The sequence below is a fragment of the Nylanderia fulva genome, unplaced genomic scaffold (assembly GCF_048542155.1).
Source record: "Nylanderia fulva isolate GAGA-0341 unplaced genomic scaffold, ASM4854215v1 Scaffold28, whole genome shotgun sequence".
Lineage (NCBI taxonomy): Eukaryota > Metazoa > Arthropoda > Insecta > Hymenoptera > Formicidae > Nylanderia > Nylanderia fulva.
This window is the reverse complement of record NW_028190347.1, coordinates 411953-435019: the sequence shown is the minus strand read 5'-3', so window position 1 is coordinate 435019 and position 23067 is coordinate 411953. Positions and strand designations below refer to the sequence as shown.

The 23067-nt window shown below is 29.7% G+C and overlaps 6 protein-coding genes across 10 annotated transcripts; 3 read left to right on the top strand and 3 right to left on the bottom strand.

Moving 5' to 3' along the window:
- The first annotated feature begins 518 nt into the window (after positions 1-518).
- LOC114939174 (uncharacterized) lies at positions 519-7560 on the top strand. Its single transcript, XM_029313407.2, has 4 exons — positions 519-805; positions 1151-1507; positions 1772-2178; positions 5844-7560. The coding sequence occupies exons 1-3, from the start codon at positions 591-593 to the stop codon at positions 2151-2153; spliced, it is 954 nt and encodes a 317-aa protein (XP_029169240.2). The 5' UTR covers positions 519-590; the 3' UTR covers positions 2154-2178; positions 5844-7560.
- On the bottom strand, positions 2696-7415 carry LOC114939172 (putative RNA-binding protein 46). Its single transcript, XM_029313405.2, is given in 7 exon segments — positions 2696-3722; positions 3725-3735; positions 4031-4160; positions 4253-4581; positions 4883-5057; positions 5862-6455; positions 7069-7415. Coding segments are annotated over 7 exon segments (1428 nt in total). The 5' UTR covers positions 7168-7415; the 3' UTR covers positions 2696-3632.
- Positions 7561-9094: 1534 nt separating the features above from the next.
- Positions 9095-11132, bottom strand: LOC114939211 (uncharacterized). The gene is made up of 4 exons (XM_029313454.2): positions 10823-11132; positions 9948-10114; positions 9669-9806; positions 9095-9553 (listed from the first exon to the last, which is right to left on the bottom strand). Exons 1-4 carry the CDS (start codon positions 10917-10919, stop codon positions 9272-9274), a joined length of 684 nt encoding a protein of 227 aa, XP_029169287.2. The 5' UTR covers positions 10920-11132; the 3' UTR covers positions 9095-9271.
- Positions 11133-11247: 115 nt separating this feature from the next.
- Lst8 (MTOR associated protein, LST8) lies at positions 11248-13809 on the top strand. The gene is made up of 7 exons (XM_029313491.2): positions 11248-11548; positions 11838-11990; positions 12165-12226; positions 12298-12448; positions 12703-12905; positions 13198-13340; positions 13544-13809. Exons 1-7 carry the CDS (start codon positions 11420-11422, stop codon positions 13666-13668), a joined length of 966 nt encoding a protein of 321 aa, XP_029169324.2. The 5' UTR covers positions 11248-11419; the 3' UTR covers positions 13669-13809.
- On the bottom strand, positions 13267-20261 carry Gga (ADP-ribosylation factor-binding protein Gga). 5 transcript variants are annotated; one of them, XR_014924972.1, is made up of 13 exons: positions 20029-20261; positions 19698-19834; positions 19417-19577; positions 18835-19068; positions 18338-18511; positions 17938-18157; positions 17260-17592; positions 16994-17117; positions 16321-16676; positions 16040-16206; positions 15680-15790; positions 14967-15580; positions 13267-13664 (listed from the first exon to the last, which is right to left on the bottom strand). XR_014924972.1 is itself a non-coding variant. In XM_085483944.1 (12 exons), the coding sequence occupies exons 2-12, from the start codon at positions 19732-19734 to the stop codon at positions 15488-15490; spliced, it is 2010 nt and encodes a 669-aa protein (XP_085340070.1). In that variant the 5' UTR covers positions 19735-19834; positions 20033-20261; the 3' UTR covers positions 13267-15487. The 5 variants fall into 5 exon arrangements, 2 of the variants coding, with proteins under 2 accessions (XP_085340070.1, XP_029169323.2); XR_014924973.1 differs by having other exon boundaries at positions 13267-15093; positions 15428-15580; XR_014924974.1 differs by having other exon boundaries at positions 15428-15580.
- On the top strand, positions 20257-23022 carry LOC114939231 (ribosome biogenesis factor Nop53). Its single transcript, XM_085483945.1, has 4 exons — positions 20257-20429; positions 21026-21732; positions 22044-22561; positions 22750-23022. Exons 2-4 carry the CDS (start codon positions 21028-21030, stop codon positions 22841-22843), a joined length of 1317 nt encoding a protein of 438 aa, XP_085340071.1. The 5' UTR covers positions 20257-20429; positions 21026-21027; the 3' UTR covers positions 22844-23022.
- Positions 23023-23067: the final 45 nt, after the last annotated feature.

The following is a 23067-nucleotide window of genomic DNA, read 5'->3' as shown; positions in this document are numbered from 1 at the left end:
GAATGTCCTAGTGTATTTTTTTCCAAATGTATTACTTTCGAAATAAATAATTCAATAATTATATAATTATATAATTTAATAATTATTAAAAAAAAGAGAAGAAAGTATATATATTGTACATATATAATATATTTATTCGATTTTTAATAAGAACACGAGAGGTGAGGCAAATAATAACCGCACACTCTGTATATATATGAATATAATTATCAGTTTTATTTATGAATAGTGATGTGCAATAATGTATAACATTATGAGATTATATTCTAAAACTCCTCGCACGTAAATACATCTATTGTCTATTAATATTTTGATATATTAACATATATAATTAACATATATAATTATTGTATATATATTTTTTGTTCGTGAAATATTATATATGATATTCTCATATAATTAGCGACGATTGAAATAAACGCAGGGATATCCGGTTATTCAATTATACAAGCTGATTCGCTTTATCAGCAACAAAAGGAAGAAGCTATGAAGATATATGGTATCGCTCTGCACATGCATCAGTCCATTGCTCATTATGTCAAGGATGCTCAGTTATTTCAACGATTTCGTCGTGAGCGGATTTGACGACGATGAAACGTTTGCTATTAATTTGTCTTTTTTGTACGCTCTTTGAAGCGGCTTTGTCGGTGAAAACGTCATCATCGTGCACGAAAATTACGTACATGCCATCGAATAATGCCGGCTTTCGATGCACTCAATTAACGACGTTGCAGGACTTGGACGAAGCGAGGGCCAACACGACGGTCATCGCCATATTCGATTCTAATATAGCCAATATTCCTGGGTAAGTGAAAGAAATAAAGAAGCTGAAACGAATTTTCACAGTACATATAGTTTACAAAAATATGATAAAGTGTAATTTTATTTTACTGTATATTTTTCATAAAATATTTCTAATATTTTTATATATCTCTTGATACATAACTTTTCATAAATAAAATGTTGTGACTTATTTTTTGCGCTACATACAATGCAACATTTCCATTTTTAATGTCTGTGTAATCATACTTCTGAATATTTGTTTCTAAATATTATTTTTTTTATTGAAATATACATATTTACTTGTGTTTTTGATACTAATTAATTGCATGTTTCTGTAAATTTGCAAATTTATTGTTTCTTACCAAAGGCATAGTTTTGTGAGATTCGGAGCAACCCTTGTGACTTTAGATCTGCACGAATCGGGCATACAAACATGCGACCCTCAAGCATTTGTTGGCCTCACGAAGTTGAAAAAATTAATACTTTGGGGTAATAAACTGACGGACGTGCTGGCAGATTGGTTCGTGAATATGAACTCCCTGCAGACCCTGGACTTGTCGTTCAACTTTATCCAGAGAATCGATTACATGATCTTTCCAATGCTTCCCAATTTAATAAATTTCTATTTCGACTACAACCAACTTCGATATATCGACTACAGTATGTTCGGTTATCTGGGTAATCTGAAGAGAGTGAAATTCAGCAAGAATCCATGGGGCTGGGCGTAAGTTATTATTATATATTATTGAAGTGAAATATTGATATAAGGGAATACAATTTAATATTATTCTATACCATTGATTTTAAGTTAACTATAAATTGTAAAATTTTTACTTGCGACGTTCATTATTTCGCCAAATTTAATTATTCAATAAAAAATATTTTTTAAACCATATCAAATAAATAATATAAAGATGTTAAGATGTGAAATAATAAAGAATTTCTGTTTGTGTAATTGTAATACATAATACATATATTATTCTGTTAGATATCGTGCTCGCTTGACATGGCAATTTGAGAATCAGAAGGTCGACGCACTGGACGTATGGGAAGATTGGAACTGGATGAACGTCGTCATCAAGGACTGTGTCGAGAGTGGCCGCGGCGAGTTGCCTAGCGACAAGGTGCTCGATTGCGCCGTGGAGAAGCTGCTTACATTCACGTACGATACTTTCAGCGAGCAGGAGAGGATGAGCAGCACGGCAGGCTGTAACGAGCAAGCAAGGAGATTAGTGCGCTGCATGAGACCAACGTCGACCAATGTCACCAGCGATACCGATTATGAAACAATACGGAGGATTCTCGAGGATTACTCCACGATTTTGCCGCCGATGGAAAGAGCGCTGAGCCCCTTTCCGTTGAAACAGTAAACGCATCTTGTCTCTATTGCCTCAGGTATTTCTCTTTTTCTCTTTTGGATAAAATCTTGAAATAGAAATTTTTATATTACTCTGGCAATTTTTTTATTGTTATCTTAACTGTAATTGTGACGAAACTTTTGTTTAATTGCGTAATTTATATTTCTGATTTTCGATATATCTCTATTGTATAGAAGTTAAAATAGAGGAATTAAAAAAAAGAATTATTTTAACGTTATAACGTTAATCTATATTTTATGCTTATAATGTAAAATCTAAACGAGAAGTACTTCTTCGATTGTCTTTAAAGTTCTAGTGAGGTATAAGCAAAGTAAAAAAAATCAACTTTAACATATCTTACAAAAAGAACTATAATATCTTACAAAATTAATATTTTTATTATATATTAACTATTTATTCAATATAAATTATACATGAAGATATTTTAAAACAAACATATTCGCTTATATAATCACAGATTCAATAATGTAACACATTATATGTGTACATTCTAACTAAAAGAATTATTTCAAACAATTAGTATTTTACTTAAGTTTAACACATTAAAATTAGTACCTCTTAGAATATTTAGACAATTCTATATAATTTAATATTATTAAATAATATGATTAGATTATTAGACAATTTAATAAATTTATTAGAAACTTTAAAATTAAATAAGATAATAACATTCTTAAAAAAACTTTCAATTTCATAAGAATAACGAGAAAGTTACAGATTTTCTTGCACTGTACGAAATTTACAAATGCTGAAACTCTTTGTGAATTCCTTCTAAATCAATCAATCTGAATCATGAATAAATATATTTCGGAAATGTGTATCCATGTACGCATCGATATAAACAATTTTTTAAAATAATAATCAATATAAATTGTCATATCACGAATGTATTTATTATAATTGTATAATAATTAAAAATTAATAATAGATTATATAACTATAAATTATAGTTAAATTATTTTATCTTTTTAAATTTTTATTACAATTAATATAAACTTTAATCATCTAGATTTAAATATTTGGCACTTTTTTTGAAATCGTTATTTGTCAGAATTGAAAATGATTTGTAATAAATTTTTGGATTGAAAAATTCTATTAATTCATATAATTCTCGAAATATACATATATCATGAATTAAATATTTGTTGTATAAATATTGAAATCTGAGTTAAACAATTTCATTGATTTCAATAAATCAGAACTAAATTCTTACATTTTTTCGAAACTTTTTTTCGAAAGCGCGCTATCTCAAAATTTTATTTAATCTTTTTAAACTAAAAAATATTTCATTAATTAATGTCATTAGTAAAATAATAAAATCAAAATAAGATCATAGTTATAGAATACAATTGTGCAGTTCTATTGATGCTGTTGCATTTGTAAATTTTGTATCCATAAACAATCGATGACTAATTAAAAAGAAAAAACAAAACAAAATGGACAATAATGTAGTAGCAACGGATCATAAATCTAATTTTGAGCTATCCTTGAATGCCATCCAATTGGCATACCAACCACAGGATTAATGCCTATTTCTGATTGAATGCAATGCTGTTCAACTATGGTTGTAGCGCTGTAGAAATACGTGAAATAGTATTAAAATGCAATATATTGCGTATTGCAAAAACATTTTTCGAGGCGGAAACAAAACGCAAACGAGATTTTACGATAAACGCCACTTGTGTCTCGATTATTATTACTAAAAGCTCAAATTTTATGAATGTTACACGTGTTTTTCGTTGTTGGATCACGTTGTTAAATTAATTCGCGCGGAAACATTTTGTCAAAATCCTTTGATTCAACGGACAAATAGAGCACGAAGTAATCAAAAGCTTTTAATATAACGCAAGCCAAAATATTGTACGTACCAGAATTTAGGAACGTGCTTGTCAAATACTGATATATTTTAACGCATAACACGCTCAGGGCTTTATGCTTCGACGCCATCGGATTTCCTTGAAAATTGAATAAAGTCATCTGATCTTTATGAATAATTATCTAAAACAGTGCGATGAAAAAAAAATAAATCATCGGACACAAATAAATAGAGATAAAGGTGCAAAATTTTAAATTAAAAAAATTAAATTTACTGTGCCAACATATCCGGATGAATCTGGCAATGATATGCAATCGAAGGTGCACGTCGCATTGAATCTCTCCTTGACGAAATTTTGCAGAATCTTCATCTGCGCCAAGTAAATGCTGTCTTCGAATGGTATTTCCGTTTTGATATAGTCCTTCTTATTCTTGGCTTGTTTTGAGCGCGATGTTTCAGTCTTTTGATATGGAATTTGTTCAGGTATGGAATTTGAATTAGTTGCCGCTTCGTGAATATGTTGTTGTCTATTCAAATTCTTCGTTCCGATCGGTTTCGCCCAACAAATCTCCCAACCCTGCTGCTCGACGATGCTACCCGGTTCTATAAAAAGTGGAGACATATAAATTGTTAAGACAAATTTGTTAAGACTAAAATAAAATAAAATTTTTGGGGCGATAAAATCCATAAAACAGTAAAAAATAATATTGAAATAACATTAATTTGATGATAAGTATTTGAATTTCTAGACACATACTGACATACGCATATTCCACAGATTAAGTTGATACAGTTAATTAATTTCTTACTATGAAATCTTACAGTTATTTCATATGCTTCTTATTTTTAGATTTGATTTTGTTTTGGCTCTTCGATTATATATATATATCATTCGCATACTCACTCTGCATTATGTCCATTACAATCTGCGCAGTTTGACGATTTTCATAATGAATGAAAGCGAAGTGATTGATCTTCTTCAATTTCAATATTGGCACATTCGTATGCCTGTGGAAAATTCCCCTCACATTTTGCTGCGATATGTCGAGCGGAAGATTTCTTACGAACAGAGTCGTTACCTATTTGTCATCGCATATATAATATTAAATTAGTGCGACATATTATTATACACAGTGATATGATGTAATTTTACATGAATGTACTCTTTATAGGATCCTTTTATTTTGTTATAACATTTTTTACAGTATGTGTATTTCTTCAAATGAAAGAGAAAGAGAGAATTTTTTATAATTAAAAGATCAGATATATTTTAAACTTTGTTAGTTTAATCAATGTAAAAAAAGAATATATTTAATAAGTATATAATATTGTTATTAAAAAGATAAAAAGAAATATTCTATATTAGGCAAATGTGTTGAATTTGAAATTATTGAAGCACTTCAATAAAAATGTTATTATCAAACCATCAAATGTAAAAAGTGCGGAAGCCGTTTTATTTATTTTTTTTTTTATTCTTTCTGATTCGATATATATTTTTAAATTACAAAATTTGTTTCAATTTTTGTTCAATCTCCATTTCGGAGTAGATCGGTATATACATATCCGATAAAACATAGTATTATGTATCTTTTTATTTCCCTTCATTTATTGATCATTACTCAAATATCACTCGTTTACTCGTTCATCGATAAATGTTAAATTAATAAAATACAAATCGCAAATAATCAGAGAAAAGCTTGCAGAATCAATTATAAAAAAAAATATAAAAAAGAAGTATGGGAGCAAAGAAATAAAATACCCAGGCATGACGTCATATTTTGACGCCTAATGACGTCATTAGACGCCAAAAATGACGTATGCTTGCTACCTGGGCAGCTATTACAAATATTAATCATTGATTTAAGGGGAAACTTCAAATTCACCCTTTCCATGATGTCCTCGTCCATCGGTTCTCCAGGCTCCGGATCCGCCCAGTCCACAGCGATCTCGTGGTCCCACAGCATCACTTTCCCGGGTATCAGCTTACGCCGTGCCATCGCTGCCGCCCGATGATCCTTGAACTCGACGAAGATGAAACCGCGGTTGAGGCTGCGATCGTGCGCGCTCGGATACAGGTAGATATCCGTGATGTCGTCCAGCATCTTGGTCAGCTCCTCCATGAACTCCGGCTTGGTCTTGTTCTTGGGGACGCCGCCGAAGAAGAGGCGGCAGTTGTCCATGGACTTGACCACGCCGATGCGGTGGCCAGGACGGATCTCGTAGCCGTTGAAACGCGCGCAGGCCTCGCGGGCGATCCGCGAGGACTCGTAGGACGCGAAAGCGTAGCCGCGCGTCGACCCGGAGAAGTCCAGCATCAGACGCAGCTCCAAGAGCCGGCCCACCTGTTCCAGCAGCGGCATCAGCTCGTCCTCGTAGCAGTCGCGCGGCAATCGGCCCAGGAACACCTCGGTGCCCTTGTTGCGCTTCTGCTGACCCGCAGTCACTTCCGGAGCCGTCAGCCGTCGTTGTCCGTTCACCTATATTCATACGCAAAATTATTAATTTTCTTCCTCCTTTATTTCATGCACAACTGCAGAAAAAGAAAAGGAGATTGAAATGTTCAAAAATTTTTAGAAAGAGATATATAATTATTATCATTCATTCGAATTGCGATATTTATACATAAATATATATGTTCCTTGATTCGTTTTTAATTGGCTCTCTATTGGAGAGATACAGATAAAATTAATTATATTTTATATATAAATTATTAACGCACAAGCAAATATTATTTCGCATTCTGATGTAAAATTGAATTATAGATGAAGAGATATATACATATATGCTATTATATATATTTTTAACAAATCTTTTTTGTTCATTTGCGTACTTTTACGGAATCATTGATATTTGTAATTATTATTAACAAATTATAACTATAATTATTTTTTAACGTTTTAGCGAATAAGTATAATTACAATTATAATTATAAAATATAAAAGTATAATTCGTACTGGAAAGAATCTCGCGACTGTATTGCGATAAAAAGACGCGAATATATATAAGATAAACGAAGAAAAATCATTGTCGAAGACAATAATGTCACGACTACAAAGACGTGTATTTGAAAATTTATTATAATCACTGTACCTGCACGAGCTCGTAATTCGTGCGCTTCAACAACTCCAGGAGTCGCACGGTGCGTTTGCATTCGTTGGAGACATCCTTGATTTCGCTGTCCATCATCATCGATACACGTTCGTACGAAGGATACGAGCGGTGGTGAACTGGCCTCCGTATAGTCACGACGACGAAGAAGGAGCACGACTTAAGACGTAGTGGGGATGGAAGTGAGGCGAAGGATTGGACACGCAATTTTCGAGGATCGGATCTTTTCCAGGAAACAGTGCGATACGCACACAGACGAGCTTCCGCGCGTAGCTGCGACGCGTTTCTGAGAATCGAACTCTGTACTTTTTTCGAGTCTTGTCTTTTCGAAACTTACAACTACACGAGAGATTATTGCGATTTCTCTCTCCATCAAAATCTTCCTCTGCATTTTATGTGTCATATTTTGTGCGACGAAACATATTGATAATTAATAATATAATATTGATATAAATATATATAATAATTAAGAGAGTGGATGCAATTATTGAAAAAACATTTATTGCTTTATAATTTTTCTCAGCATTTTGGGATAACATATCCGAATATAATATATATAATATTTATAATATATGTATATATATTTGGCTATGTTTTGATGATTAATGTTAAGCTTTTCCTGAATTTAATTACGGCTTAATAAAATCAACGTTTTTGATAATTAACTTTATTTGTTTGTATAATTTTTGATAATTACAGTTTTATTAAAATGGTATCATTCAAGTGATTAAATTTATTTATTTATTTCTGAATCAATTTAAAAAATTATATTTAGGGACCTAAAAAGATATAAATAAAGATAAAATATAGGATTTTACAAAAGTTTCAATGCTGTTTTCTTCAATATATCCCAAATGGAAATTTATCACTAGTAAAAGTCCAAATAATCACTTATTTCGAGTACTTAAATTACTGATATTTATTAAGTACTTGAAATAAAAGTGATTATTTGAACTTATTAGTAATAAATTTCCATAAGGGGTGTATTATATATATATATATATATATTTTTTTTTTTTTTTTTTTTTTTTAATACTTTAATATATAAAAATTATTTTATATATATAGTTTATAGTTAAAATGTTTAAAAATATTGTTTTTATTAAGTAAAAAATTTTAATATTTAATCATTTTCAAGTGCACCGACTCCTTATAATAATTAATGTGATAAAAAAATTAATATGTTTAAAAAATAGATACAGACATGTTAAATTATTTTGTATACTATTAATATTTTTAGTATTTTCATTTTTACGTTTAATTACATTATATAAGCACTGCGTAAGAGTATTAATATATTAAATTTAAACTACTGTTAGAGACTCACACTCTTAACGCTTTGAATGTATTGTCTTTGTTTATCTTTTCGTAAATAAATAAAATAAAGATTGAATGACATTCTAGTGCATAGTTCTCGAACGCAGCTTTAATATACATTAATATAAAATATATAAAAATTGCATATAATATTTATATCTTTGTAATATTATATCGCATTTATACAAAAGATTGTAATTATAAATATTCACAAGTATTCACAATTAGATCGCGGAAAGCCTGCATTTATTAATAAAATTAAAACCAAGGATAGTTAATATTAATGCCAACTTTTTTATGAAAAATATATTAACAAAAATCAATAGAAAAAAATTAATATGCAAAACATTTTTATAATCTTAAATGTTTAAGTAAAAATATGGAAAAGAAAAAAAAATTATAGAACATATATAGTATGTTTTTGAGCGAAATAAAGTATCATATTCTGAAAGTAATGTTTTTATAATTAAATACTGTAATACATTAGCATTATAAGTCGATCACATTTCAAAACTGCATTTTATCATAATGCATTTAAAAAATAAATCTTTTTGAATATTATTGTAATATGTGGTTACAATTTACATTAAGATAGATTATCACATATTGATAAAGAGAGAATTATCGGAATTATTGTATATTGTATTTAAAAATATATATCAGGGAAATTAAATCATTAACATTTAAGAGATATATTAAAGATATACAAATATATATATATATTTATAATTTAAAAAATTGTAAACTATATATACAATATATAATAGCATTCACAGAATGCATTTATTTACATATTTATATAATTATAGAAAGACAACAATCTCAGCAATAAAGTATCCAAAGGGACATAAAAATTTCTTCTCTATAATCATAAGGTATTCATATCATAATCTATACATTTGAGATCATCAACCATATTGTAAAGCGATTTTTGCGATACAGGCAATTCGTCATTGAAATACGAGGTTTTGAATTGTCTATAATTCTTAATCAATTGATGAATTTTGTTCTTGGCATTCGGATGCGCCGTTTTAATTTCGGTAATACCATTTTCAATGATTCGACTCAGCTTGTCATTATTGTCTGCATGGATCAAATATTGCTCTGTGAGCTGTAATTCCTCTTTCAATGCTGCATTCAATACAGTTGCCTGGAGAAAAAAATCCAAGTTATATAATATAAAAATATTCCAATATCTACATATATACTTGCTGCATAAATAACAGCATATCATTTCCTGATAAACAGAATCATAATATACATACCCGCTTTGCTCTTTGTTGAAATTCCTCCAATTTGTTGCGCATATTTACAAACTCTATGTTTGTATATTTTGTTCTTTGAAGTTTATCTTCATCTGCCAAAACATGGTTAGGCACAATAATGAATTTGTTTACAATATCCTGTGCAGAGCGAATCAAGGATTATATTTATGTATAATTTTGTACCTAATTTTTTAACAAATATAATAATATAGACATGTAAAATATAATATGCATAGATAATAATTAGATATATAAATTTTTTATTTTAAAAATAAATACCTTTATGTTCTGCAAATGAGGTAAGGAAGCTGCATAATATGCTTTTACAAGTTGCTCTTCGTTCATATTTAGGGTGTCAAGATTTTCAGAATATAACTCATGTTTTTTCAGAGTTTGAAATAATTTTCTGCTTTTAGACTCTATATTTTCCATTACTATATTCTTGACTACAACAAACCAAGAAAAAGTAACAAGATTATTACAGGCATCCAAGCATGATATACACAAATAAAGATAATCTAGCTATGAAAACAATGGAAATGTGTGTATATGTAAAAAATATATGCATTCAGTATAATATAATCAAACTAAAAAAGAAAATAAAAAAAATATTGAGACATATTTTGAAGACCAAATTAACAAATTACAATTTCAATCAAAATTAAGTATCTTTCTGTAGATCTTGTAGAAGTCTTAAACAATAGTTACATTTCTTTCAGTTAAAAACATTAATTACAATTGACAATTACATTTTATAATTATAAATCAATTTATATAATTTCCATAATTATTAAAGATCAAAGAGGCAAAAAAAATTGTACAAGCGTGCAAATTAAATTGAAAACAAAGGATCAACAAGAAGAAAAGGACGCTTCAGCATCGAAGGGGACGATGCGGTATCCTTGGCGTCTCCCGCATTTTCCTCTTGGTCATAATTCGGCGGAAGTGTCCCGGTCGCTGGACGAGTGTGACTCTAGTCATGATCGAATGCCACATGAAACTAGAGCACACCCGTCCAGCGGCAGCGAGAGATCGACCGGCAGGAGATTAAGACTCCGGGAACTCTTTGTCTCCCTCCCTCCTTTGTTCGATGGACGCGCTCTGAAAACAACAGCATCCAAGTGTCCCAAGTTAGAAAGGAATACACGACTTACGAGTCGCGTAAACGGCTCGGGAATGAAAGCCGAACAGCTGCATCTCGTATTCCTCGCGTTTGCGTTTCCGCGACTCGACGACGGGGTCGTTCCTCATGGCGGGAGATCCTTCCTCTTCTTCGCAGATCGCGATTTTCCGATTCTCTCGTTTCCCGGGGCTCGGCTTTTATTCCGCGCGGAAACACCTTGACGTCCGTTGACAAATGAACATGGCGTCTCCTGATGCTGCTTGCGTACGAAAGCGTCCTTTGTCCCGCTCGCGTTAGGCGGTGAACGTGAACCACAATATAAAATGCCGCGGTGGGGCACGCGGGCTAATTACGAGCGCGACCAATCGTGGGGCCCCGCGAATCTGACAGTAGCGCCGCCTGGCGGTCGTTTTCCGAAACTTAAATCGCGGCTTTGAAGATAAGTAGAACGATGACGTTACCGATCATTTTGATTACGAATGACATTCAATTTAAACCGAGAGAGGATGCCTTTTTTTACGGTGTGGCTAATATTTCTTCGAAAAGTGGTGTGACTGAAAACAGCTGATCGTTTTATTTGAGCGATTTGATTGATTTTTACGAATAGAAAGTTATAAATGTTTCTTTAATGATGACTGTTGACAGTGCAATTAGCAATGAACAGGTGATTTTTGTCACGGGAGGTTATGATCACACTATCAAAATATGGCAACCGCATACAGGCGTCTGTCAACGAACATGTCAACACACGGATTCTGTATCCTTTTGTAATTTTGAAGCGAATGATATTTTGCATATTTTTTTCTGTTTTATATTTAAAAGGAAATGTATTATTACAACTCGATACACATATATTATATGACATTAAATTATGTGCACATGTGTATGCTTTATTACTATGTAAACAAAATAGGAATAACGATATTATTGTCATAATAATGGAAACATTATTATAACATAGATGGTACTCGTTATATAAAATTCTATATATTTTAATTATTTGTTAGAATTTTTTATTTTCTTTAGGCTTCCTTAACAAATTTCAGCAAGTAAATGCCTTGGATATCACACCGGACAAATATGTTGTGGCTGCTGCTGGATATCAACATATACGAATGTATGATCTAGCTTCAAACAATCCGAATCCAGTTGTTAATTATGAAGGAGTATCGAAAAACATTACCAGCTTAGGTTTTCAGGTTTGATATTATGTGTTTATGATTATGATATTATTGATATTATGTATTATTAGATGTACTATCTCTTTTTCAAATTATGCATGCATGTTATTAATGTTGATGGTTGAACCAAGTTAAAGATGTTTTAAATTATATAATATTGTTTATGTATGTATAAATACATTTTGCAAACAGGAAGAAGGAAAATGGATGTATACAGGAGGAGAAGACTGTTCTGCAAGAGTATGGGATTTAAGGTAAATTACTTATATTACAAGGATGAGATTTATATTTTCAACTTCTAGTAACCATTAAAATTTGTTGACAGATCTAGTAGCTTTCAATGCCAAAGAATATTTCAAGTATCTGCACCTGTTAATTGTGTGTGTTTACATCCTAATCAAGCAGAACTGATGGTTGGCGATCAAAGTGGAGTTATACACTTGTGGGATCTTCGTTCAGATCACAATGAACAGCTGGTATTCATGTTTTTTTTTATATTTAAAAATTAATATTTATATTCTTATCATAAAAGTAGAAAAAGAATTTTTACAATTTTGTTTTGTAAGTTGCTTATTTTATGTATACAATTTGTTAATTCTACATGAGAATATTTAGTGTGTAAAAAATCTGTTAAAAAACATATAAAAAGAAATGTCTTACAATTTTGAACATCAGGTTAATCTGAGTAATTTTTCTACTTATATCTGTACATATATCTTTATTATTTCAGATTCCTGAGGCTGAATCCTCGATTCAAGATATCGCGGTGGATCAAGATGGTTCTTACATGGCAGCTGTAAATAACAAAGGACATTGTTACATTTGGACACTAACAGGAGGCATTGGAGAGGAGCCCACAAGACTTAATCCTCGTCATAAACTTCTAGCTCATAAACGTTACGCTCTTCGTTGCAAATTTAGTCCCGATTCAACGTGAGTATCTTCTCATTTTATTTTAAAATGGGCATTTGAAATATTACGGAAATAGAAAGAAATTCAAAATTTTCACCTTTAAAATCCGCACTATAGCAACAATGAGAAGTCAAACTTTAATATTTAATTATTTCAGATTTTAATAGCCACAAATAAAAAATTGCAATAAGAGTATAGCTAAATTTATAAGATATTTTAAAAATACTAATAAATGATACGATGCTTAATTAATAAATATTTTTTCTTACACTTTTTTGCCAAAAAAGATATGTATTTAAATTAACCTGTTAAGCTTGTTGGTGACGACGTCGGCCGATCAAACCGCTCGAGTATGGAGAACAACGGATTTTTCTGAAGTACAAGTACTTCAGCATGAAGCCAAGCGTTGGGTTTGGGATGCAGCATTTAGTGCAGATTCTCAATATATATTTACTGGTATAATCTTTACTGTATTTACTGTATATCTTTATCCTCTCTTGCTTTATTTTCTTTTCGTAGTAAATTTTTAACAATACACGTAATGTAGCTTATATCTTCTAATAAATTTTCATCGTTTATAATTTGTTTAAAAATCTATAATCAAAATTTTATTTTGTGTACTCTATATGTGTATTCAATTTGTTTGATATTTTATGCAGCCTCTTCAGACGGAGTCGCAAGACTATGGAACGCATCTACAGGAACAATAGAACGAGAATATCAAGGACATCAAAAGGCTGTTATAGCTCTTGCTTTCCGTGACGAAATTGTTTCCGCGAGCTAAGAATAAAAAGAGAATATTTAAATATGTCTTGCTATATATAAAAAAATTATTTGTTATTTTAGATGTATTGCGTGTCATCGTTATACATGCAAAAGAACTCTTAAATATTTGTTTTTTAATATAGACTATATTTTATTTGTATATCATAGCTATATAATTTATAAATCTTTGTTTCCCTTTTCTTTTTCAAAGAAAATAATTGTAAAAATTTAGTGATAAACTTATTAAGTATATATAAAGCATAATAATTGAATGGTTCAGTTATTAATTAAAATATCATTAAAATATGCTTAATTTTTTTTGTACAGATAATTTCATATTTATTATTTTTGCCTCTTATTTGGTTTATTAAATTCGCAGTCTTAATATAAGTTTACACTTATTAAAGCATATATCACAAAGCAGCATACAACTACGTATGTATGATAGACTCTTAAATATATGAATGAACAAATACCAGAATATTGACACAAAACGAATATGTCCATAACAATTCATTAAATTATTTTTTCTTACATAAATTTAAGAATAGATCTTTATAGCTCTGCTTTCTCTCCTCACACACACACACACACACATTCTCTCTTTCTCTATCACTAGCTTTCATAATAATTCTTGCCAATTATCTCTTACTAAGCTAATAAAACATTTAATTCTTTTCGTTTCATATTTACTTCATTAATTTAATCTTAGAATGCATGAATAATGTTCGATGTTTTACTTTATAATACTTATATATTCTATTATACATGAATACAATATGTAAAATGATCTTGTGCATATATATGTATGTGTGAGAGAAAGAAAGCATTTTATATATTATTATTTTGCAACAGAATGAATATCACGAAATGTTACCCCCATTCTCTCCTGATTGCATTTTATTAATCAATTTTCAACATTCATGTAATAAGATAATCTTTCTTAGATCTGATTCGTCAAGAAATGATCATTATTATATAATCGATTTCCTCTGTTCTAAGTTTTTCTTCATTCTAAGATAGCTCTCTTTCTTTCTTTAAATTGGGGTTCTTTTCTTATGCTACTATTCATATTTGTAAAGTATTCACATGGCAAAGTAATTAAAAAATAAAACACTATAGCATTTTCATTCTGCATCATTATAATAACAATAAAAATTATAAAAATTTTAAAATAGAAGAAATGACCTTAGAATAAAAGAAATCGATTAAATCATTATTATTGTGCCTTTAAATAATAAATAATAAATTTAAGTAATAAATTGTCCAACTAAAAAATACCATTAAAACATGTGATCCCATTCACATAACACTTACCACACATCTGATCTTAATTGCATTGTTTTCATCTACAATAGTTTTGACATATCATGAGAAACTATTCCCTATAGCGCTTTTCGTGTGAGATTTACTATATTTTTGCCTTTTATTTTTTTCTTTATTCCTATTAGAAATAATCAATGTAGAATCATAAGATCATCTTTAAACTAATCTATTCGGATTGTTATAATCGAACTTCTGTATTTGTAATATTTCCAATTCTCGATCAGTTCAGTATTAACTTCTGCGCTATTTCATATTTGCCATTTATCATAAAATTGAGAAAAAAGTTAAAAACAAGGTTGTTGTTTGTCTCCAATGAGTTAATAATATGGTGATTTAACTTTCGCATTCTAAGATTAAGGTGTAAAGAATGTCTAATAATTTTATGACTGCACATATTTTTGAATAATTGGGTCGCGGTAATTGGAATATTTCTTATATTATTCTTGACTTACTGAGAGCACGACGAATACGAGTGCAATAATGCATCAAAATCGTAATAGAGATGCACTGGATCATAGATGAGGTAATTTGTCCACTTCACCCATTTCTGTAAATGTTTCATCATCCATTGTGTAGCTTAGCATAAACTTTAGATATACAGGCTCCTGAAATCAATTTTCCATGTAAACATGAATTCTATCGATCAATTTAAATTATCTACTTCATAGAGACAGAAGATTTAAAAAATATATATAATTATATACCTTATAAGGATTTGCAATCAACATAATTTGTGTGATTGCAGATGGTGGAAGGAATGGATTATGTGCTGGCAATTTTGTTCCGGAAGGTGCTTGCAGCCTGCATTTGCATTTCTATATATACATTTCAAAAAGTTATGAAAATGTTTATTTAATTTCATAAAAAAATACTGTGATATTGTTAAACTTATGTTAAATATAAATAATATATAAATGTTTGAAATTTGATGTTTTTAATAAGATTGTTTTTAGATATGTTTATATCTTTAATCTTCAAAATTTTATATTTTTTCTCTAAATTTGTGTTTAGAGATTTAAAATTAATTTTTATTTATTGGATGCCACAATAGGTTGGATATTTACCTTGGGCACAACTGCTTGAAATAAATAATCATTAAGTGATTTTGCGTTTTTGCTCATTGTAGTAATTACTACTACAGATACATCTGGTCTAGGATTGTCCTGAGTAAAGTGAAGCACCACACTTATACCATTTCTTTCCTCAATCACTGTTAAAGGTGGATTTACACCTGTAAAGGATGATTGGTACATGTGAGACATATAAGAACTACAGAATGAAGAAAATTAAAAGTTGTAAAGTAAAATATATTATATAAAGTTAATATAATAAAGTAATATAATACTTGGCTTAATATCTTCGAGATTGACAATAATATCAGTCAGTGGTTTGATTCCAGGCTCAGCATCTGCTATCGTTGACGCACCGTTAAGCAACTGCGTCACGTCTTGCTGCTGTATTCCCGTTTCCACAATTTCTGAATTAATACTTTTGTTACACGACAGATCAACAGTCGCGTTAATTTTCGATGAATTTGAAGATGTCGAAATGTCAAAATTACTATTTGACTCGCATTTTTTTATATCTGGTTGTTCTGTCGCGATGTGTTTTGACATATTATTGCTAGATTCATAGGACCAATTTTGTTTCCTAGCAGAGTCATTGGTACTTTGAGATTTTACAATATTACTACTGACTTTGCTGTAAATATTAAGTTTTTTCTTAAATTAATCTGAATAATTTTTATAAATATGTGCTGCGTATTTATATTTATATAATATGATATCTAGAAGATCAAAAGTATCTAAATCAAGGATCGATTTTTAGATAATTAAGAAACTTTAAGTTAATAAATTTTCCTATTCTTAACATTTCTATATATTCCTTAGTATTTCTGTATCATTTTCTTTTGCACTCTTCATTTAGAAGGTCTATATGAAGGTTTGATTGTTATTATTTCAGTCGTTGAATTCAAGAGAAACTTTTTAGAAAGATTAAAAATTCATAGATATGTTTACCTTTGTGACGAACGAGCAATCGTACCCGATAAGCTTTGTTTAAGTAAAGTTTCTCCTAATTCATTCAACTCTTCCAATGCTTTCGCTTTACTGTCTATCTTTTCTTCGGTATTAGTAACTTCGTCTATAATCAAATATTTTCATTTGAAGAAATAATACAATTAATATACATATAACAAATAGTAGAAAATTAAACAAACAAATAACACTTAAATAATTTAAAAGGCAATAATTTTTTAACTAAATCTTCTTCTAATCATGCTTACTTTTCTTGTTCATAGGCGAAATACTGATTGGTTGCATGATGGCATTCGGCATCAAGAAATTCGCATCTGATTTGACTGGTTTCTCCAACACACTGAAGATATCGCCTAACATGTCCATGTCCGAACGATGGTTTGTCGACGTTGCACTTTGTGCCGTGCTCTCGCAGGGAACACTTTCACTGGGAGATGATAGATCCAGGAGAGATGATCCATTATTATAGCTTGGTTTAGAAGATTCTATCGCGGAAGATTTGGGAGATTGCCCAAGAACAATAACAGATGTATATTTCTCGAAGACTTGATTCAACTCATCGCTCGCAGTTAGTACATCACCTAAGGTAAAATACATGAAAAAATAATTAAGCTTCCTTGATTATAGATTAGTATAGTAAAGAAAAAATCTAAGCAGAGTAACAAATGTTGGTGCAAAATACAGTTTTACTATGTATTGTACATTATTTTGCAAAATAATTCGAAATTTAAATCAAAATATCTGATTTATTTTCTTTTACTTTTGTTTCAATTCATTAACAAAATCTATAGACTTAAAAAGTGCAATTTTTAGTTTTTTGTAATTAATTATAAGATTCTCTGATGTTTTTTTAGTAAATTATTATAGCTTTACATATGAGAAATTGATAATAATTGATTTATAATTAGATGTGATAAAGTCCATACCAAGCATTTCAACATCACCCTGAGTCTCGCTAGCGAGTCGCAATAAAATAGGTTTCAGTCGCTCGCATGCTTGATGTAACTCCTTCATCAATTCGAGATCCTCCGTGCTGGTTTCATTTCGATTATACGAATCTAGCATTTCTGACAAGAGTTTCACATTGTTATGCACTGATTCTAATTCCATATTCCTTCGCGAGTTTAACTGCAGTCTTTCCTCATCCTACAAACATAGATAATTTCTAAGTAATCACAGTGTAAAAGAAAATTTAAATTTACAAAAATAAAACAGGATTTTTAAAAATGTCAGGAGAAAAAATTATTCGATATTCGAAGGGGGGGGGGGGAGTCTGAGTCTAAGAATTTTATTTTAAATATTCTTTCAAAATTTAAGTAAACCTACCTCTTTTACCATGACCTTGATTAATCGATTTGCAGTTTGCAAATCATAAGGATCTTTACTATGAAGTAACTTGCGCAGATGCCTTGACATTTCTTCATTTTCAAATATATTATTCTTTATCTTAGATGCTTTTTGACTTTCCTCGCTATTAGCCATTATAAATGCTGCATCTTCCTGTAATTCATTTTTATTGCATGTTGTAAGTATTTTGATATCTTATAATTACACAAATATTCCAATTCAATTAAGATAATGTGATTTAAGCAGAAAATTGAAATAACATTTAATAATATTAAATAAAATTGAAATTTGAAAATTAAGTAAATTACAATTAAAATCTAAATAAAACAATAATTAAAAAAGATAGGTCTAAGAATTAACTGCATAGAATATAATAGAAAAATAATAAAATAACTGTGTATTTTGTTTTCAATTGTAAGATTAAAAGGTAAACTTAATTATTAGACTATTTATAAATAGTAAATAATAAATATAACCTCGATGACTCCTTGTTTCTTAAGCATCTCATAGGCCTCCTTAATTTTCGACTCGCGGGGATATTCTCTGATCCATGTATAAAGAAGTTGCAATACTTTTTGTCGTACACTTGCTGTAGTGCGTGTGCCTAAATATTTCGGTGAGACGAGTTTTATCATCTCATTAAGAAAACGAAATTTACCAATTTCAGCATGAAATAATGGCCCACATCTCTTCATACAAGTATCTAGTAACTGAAGAAATATATCAATTAGAAGGAATATAATAAAATATAAATAATTTATTAAAATTCTATAAAACTAATATTGCAAATCTTCCTAAGATTAAAATATCCTATTATTATCTCATTAAAATGTATATTCCTTTAAGATTTGATTTATACTAGTTTTAAAATATATAGCTTATTGTTATCTTTCTTATAAGTTAGCTTAGATATTGACATACATAATTAAATATCTATATATATAATAGTTTATATAAACAGTGTTTAAACAATTAATTGATCATTGAATGTTTCTTTAATTTTAAAAATATAATATATACAAGCATTAAAATTTGTAAAACATTCAAAAACAACGTACTGAAAGTGCTTGCAGTGCTTCTGACTCGTTAACTGATTGGATATGCGTTGCCAATAACTTTGTGCCTATCTGTATACCTTCCGATTCTTTGGTAAGCATCACGCAAAATGCTTCAGTAGCAGCTATGTCTGGCTTCTGATTTTGTGGATTTGTAACCCTCTCTATAGTAATATATATAAAATATATATATATAATATTATATAAATAGATCAAAGTAATGTTACTAAAAACTCCCACAAATAAAAACAGTGTTGTAGGTTAATTGTGCAGTTTATACTCACGTATGAGAGCTTCTAAGCTAGTAGTCACCACATCCATGTTTATAATAATAATCACTTATCGTTGCATATAATTTTTGTCGACACTTCTACAGTGACTAAAACGAAGTCTGTAACATTTTATGTAAAAACTCCAATTTCTGCAAAATCACGTAAAATCGTTAATAAAATACAATATATGAATCGCAAATTGTTCTCATAATTATATATTTAAATTAATATGTAAAGTGATTATTTTATGAATTGTTTATCTACTAATGGTCTTATATGAAGTAACAGTCCAGGTGATAGGAAACATCGGTTTCTGCTCTTCTACGTCTAATTTATTATTTACTTGCTTTGCGAGGCTTCTCAGCATAGAACAGCTGTTGCTGTCACCAGATCTGTCACCATTCTGTTCCGTCTCGCTCCGTGTTGTCTTTCACAATTTTTTTTATCCTGCTACGCGCTATCACCTAACATCACTGATTGCGATAAGATCAGATGGATCGTATCGGAACCTAAGAGCAGCCACGCCGCCGTCTTTCAGAGTAGAACTATTTCCTTTAAATCACCCACACACGACACACACTCTACAGCAACGCCATCGCATCTACATCGAGAACTGGAAATACGTATATAGTCGCAAAAACATTGACTGTCGATAAAATCGCCATTTGATATGCGTCAAGTGTATTCCATTTCGTGCACGTGGTCGTTTTCCATTTATCTGAAAAGTTTAAATTGATTATATAGGTAATATAATTATATATTATATATAGTAATTATAATAAATATTATAACAGATATCATACAGGATGTTCAGAACTGGCGGAAAAGTTTTTAATGGCAGATTCCTAGTATTATTCGGAGACGATTTTTCCTCAGCGAAAATGTCCAAACACCAATAATTTTCGAATTATAAGCAGTTGAAAATAAAGGCTTTTTTTAGAAACTAAGCCTTGTGGAAATAAAATATTAACGAAACTACATTCTTCAGTTAATTTTAGTTAGAGTTTGCTTTCATAGATTTGAATATAAGGCTTAATTATAAAGATATATAATAACAAAAATTGGGAAACATTGGGGAAGGCTTAGTTATGAAGATATATAATAGCAAAAATTGAGAAACATTGGGGAACATGCAAAAAATGATGGCCTTCTTCAACATTTTCACTAAGGAAAAATCATCTCCAAATGATACCAGGAATTTGACATTAAAAATTTTTCCAGTTCTGAAACACCTTGTATATAGGTAATATAATATAATTATATATAGATGACAATAATTAGTCAAACTTCTGAATGTGTCTTTGCATTTTACATAAAAGTAAAGAGATATTTCTTTTCAGAAATGACTGATGCTAAGATAAAGAAACGTAAAGTTTCTAAGAAAACAAAGAAATCTTGGCGCAAGCACGTCGACATTAAGGATGTTGATAAATTTTTAGAGAATAAAAGATTAGAAGAAAGATTGGGAGCTCCTTTCTCGGAGCGTGTGGATTCTCAGTTATTTGTCGTCGACAAGTCTGAACCTGTTAGAAATGTTTCTTCCAAAAAGGCTGCCAGGCTAGCCTTAAAGAGTAAGGAACCAAAATGTTTCGCTTCTCTAAAACCACATACAGAAGTTCCTGATCCGATTTGTAAAAGGAATCATGTAAAAATCAAGAAGAAAAAAGAAATTTTAAAGAATAGAATACTCACAAAAGTTGCTACAAAGAATGATAAGAATGCTAATAAGAATAATAAGAAAGAAGAGACTAAAAGTGATGTATGGACTACTACAAAATTATTGCCAGAAACAATCACTGAATGGATGTCTTCGGATGGCATTAGACATACAATCAAACATTTAGGAGTCCAAAAAAGAAAATTGCCTTCATCATTGCAGAAAAAGCCATCTATTTTACCAGCAATAGAAGCGCCACATCCAGGTACATCTTATAACCCATCATATACTGATCACCAAGATTTGCTTCATCAAATTGCTCAGGAAGAATTAAAACTTATAAAACAAGAGGAACATCTTGATCGAGTTACTACTAAAATGTTCAAAAAGGTCAGTCATTAAATTACTGAGTATAATTATTATTAATTATTATAATTAACTATCTTCCTAATTCTATAATATCCTAGTTTTAATTTTCTTTTTTATCTGCCTAAATTTTATTTTTTATTCATTACCACTTGATGTGAATAATATTATTTTTGGTAATTTTCAATATCATATTTTTTTATTGTAAAGGTTTATTTTATATGTGCAATATATAATATTGATAATGTTTATTTGTGATCTATATAATTTTTTTAACTATTATATTATGTGTTTCTTACATATAAATTATTAATATTATATATTTGTTTAATTAGATTCCTTTAGATAAAAAAGAGGAATATTTAATGAAAGAAATGTTAGAGGGTTTGTCAACAAAGCAAACGACAGAAAACTCTGCTGAAGAAGACAATAATGAGGAAGATTTGTCTATTGCAATGGCAAATAATAAACCTGTAAAAAATGCCAAAAAAACGCTCGTACAGAGAAGAAAACAACGAGAACAAAAGCAAGCAGCTAATGAACGTACATTGATCAAAACTGAGAAAAGGAAAATTGCTGATATCTACAAATTAAAAAATTTACAACAACAAATACAGGTTAAAGAAAAGAAGCAAGAACTTTTAAGACAAAAACGAATGAAGAAACGTGAAAGAGAATCTGTTATGCCGAAGACTTTAAGTAAGATTAAATTTGAACCCTTAGAGTCTGACTTTCAGCTTGCAGAAGAGTTGACTGGCAATTTGAGAAATTGTATGCCTTCCAAAAATTTATTGAAAGACCGGTACAAATCACTTCAACAGAGAAATATTGTTGCACCAGCTGTCATAAAATTGTAAGTACAAGAAAAAATAAATATTTAAAAAGAATAAAAGTAATTAAGGAAAAAATTTTTGAAATAAAAAAAAAACAGTTCATAAAAAATTTTAATAAAAAATTTTTTTAAATTGATTAATAAATTATTAAATTATCTCTTCAAAGATTCTACTTAACATATTACTCACAATATTTTTTTTTTTTTAGGACACGTGACAAAGCAAAGGTGAAGAAATTTATAAAGCCAGATCATAAAATAAACCTGGATGCTGCTAAGTTACGACTTCACAATAAGGTTTAATGCTCTTATTAATTTAATATCATACATATTTTCTATATGTAATATATATTGATATAAATTCTATAGAATTAAAATATCAAATTTTAAAAACAGCAAGAAAAAATAAAATGAGAAAGAGAAATAAATAGGTTCCCAATCTTGGATTAAACACTTTATCAAATAAAGCAGTAGTTTATCAATCTTTGTTTTTATTTCTATGAATAAGATGTATATATTCAAATTTA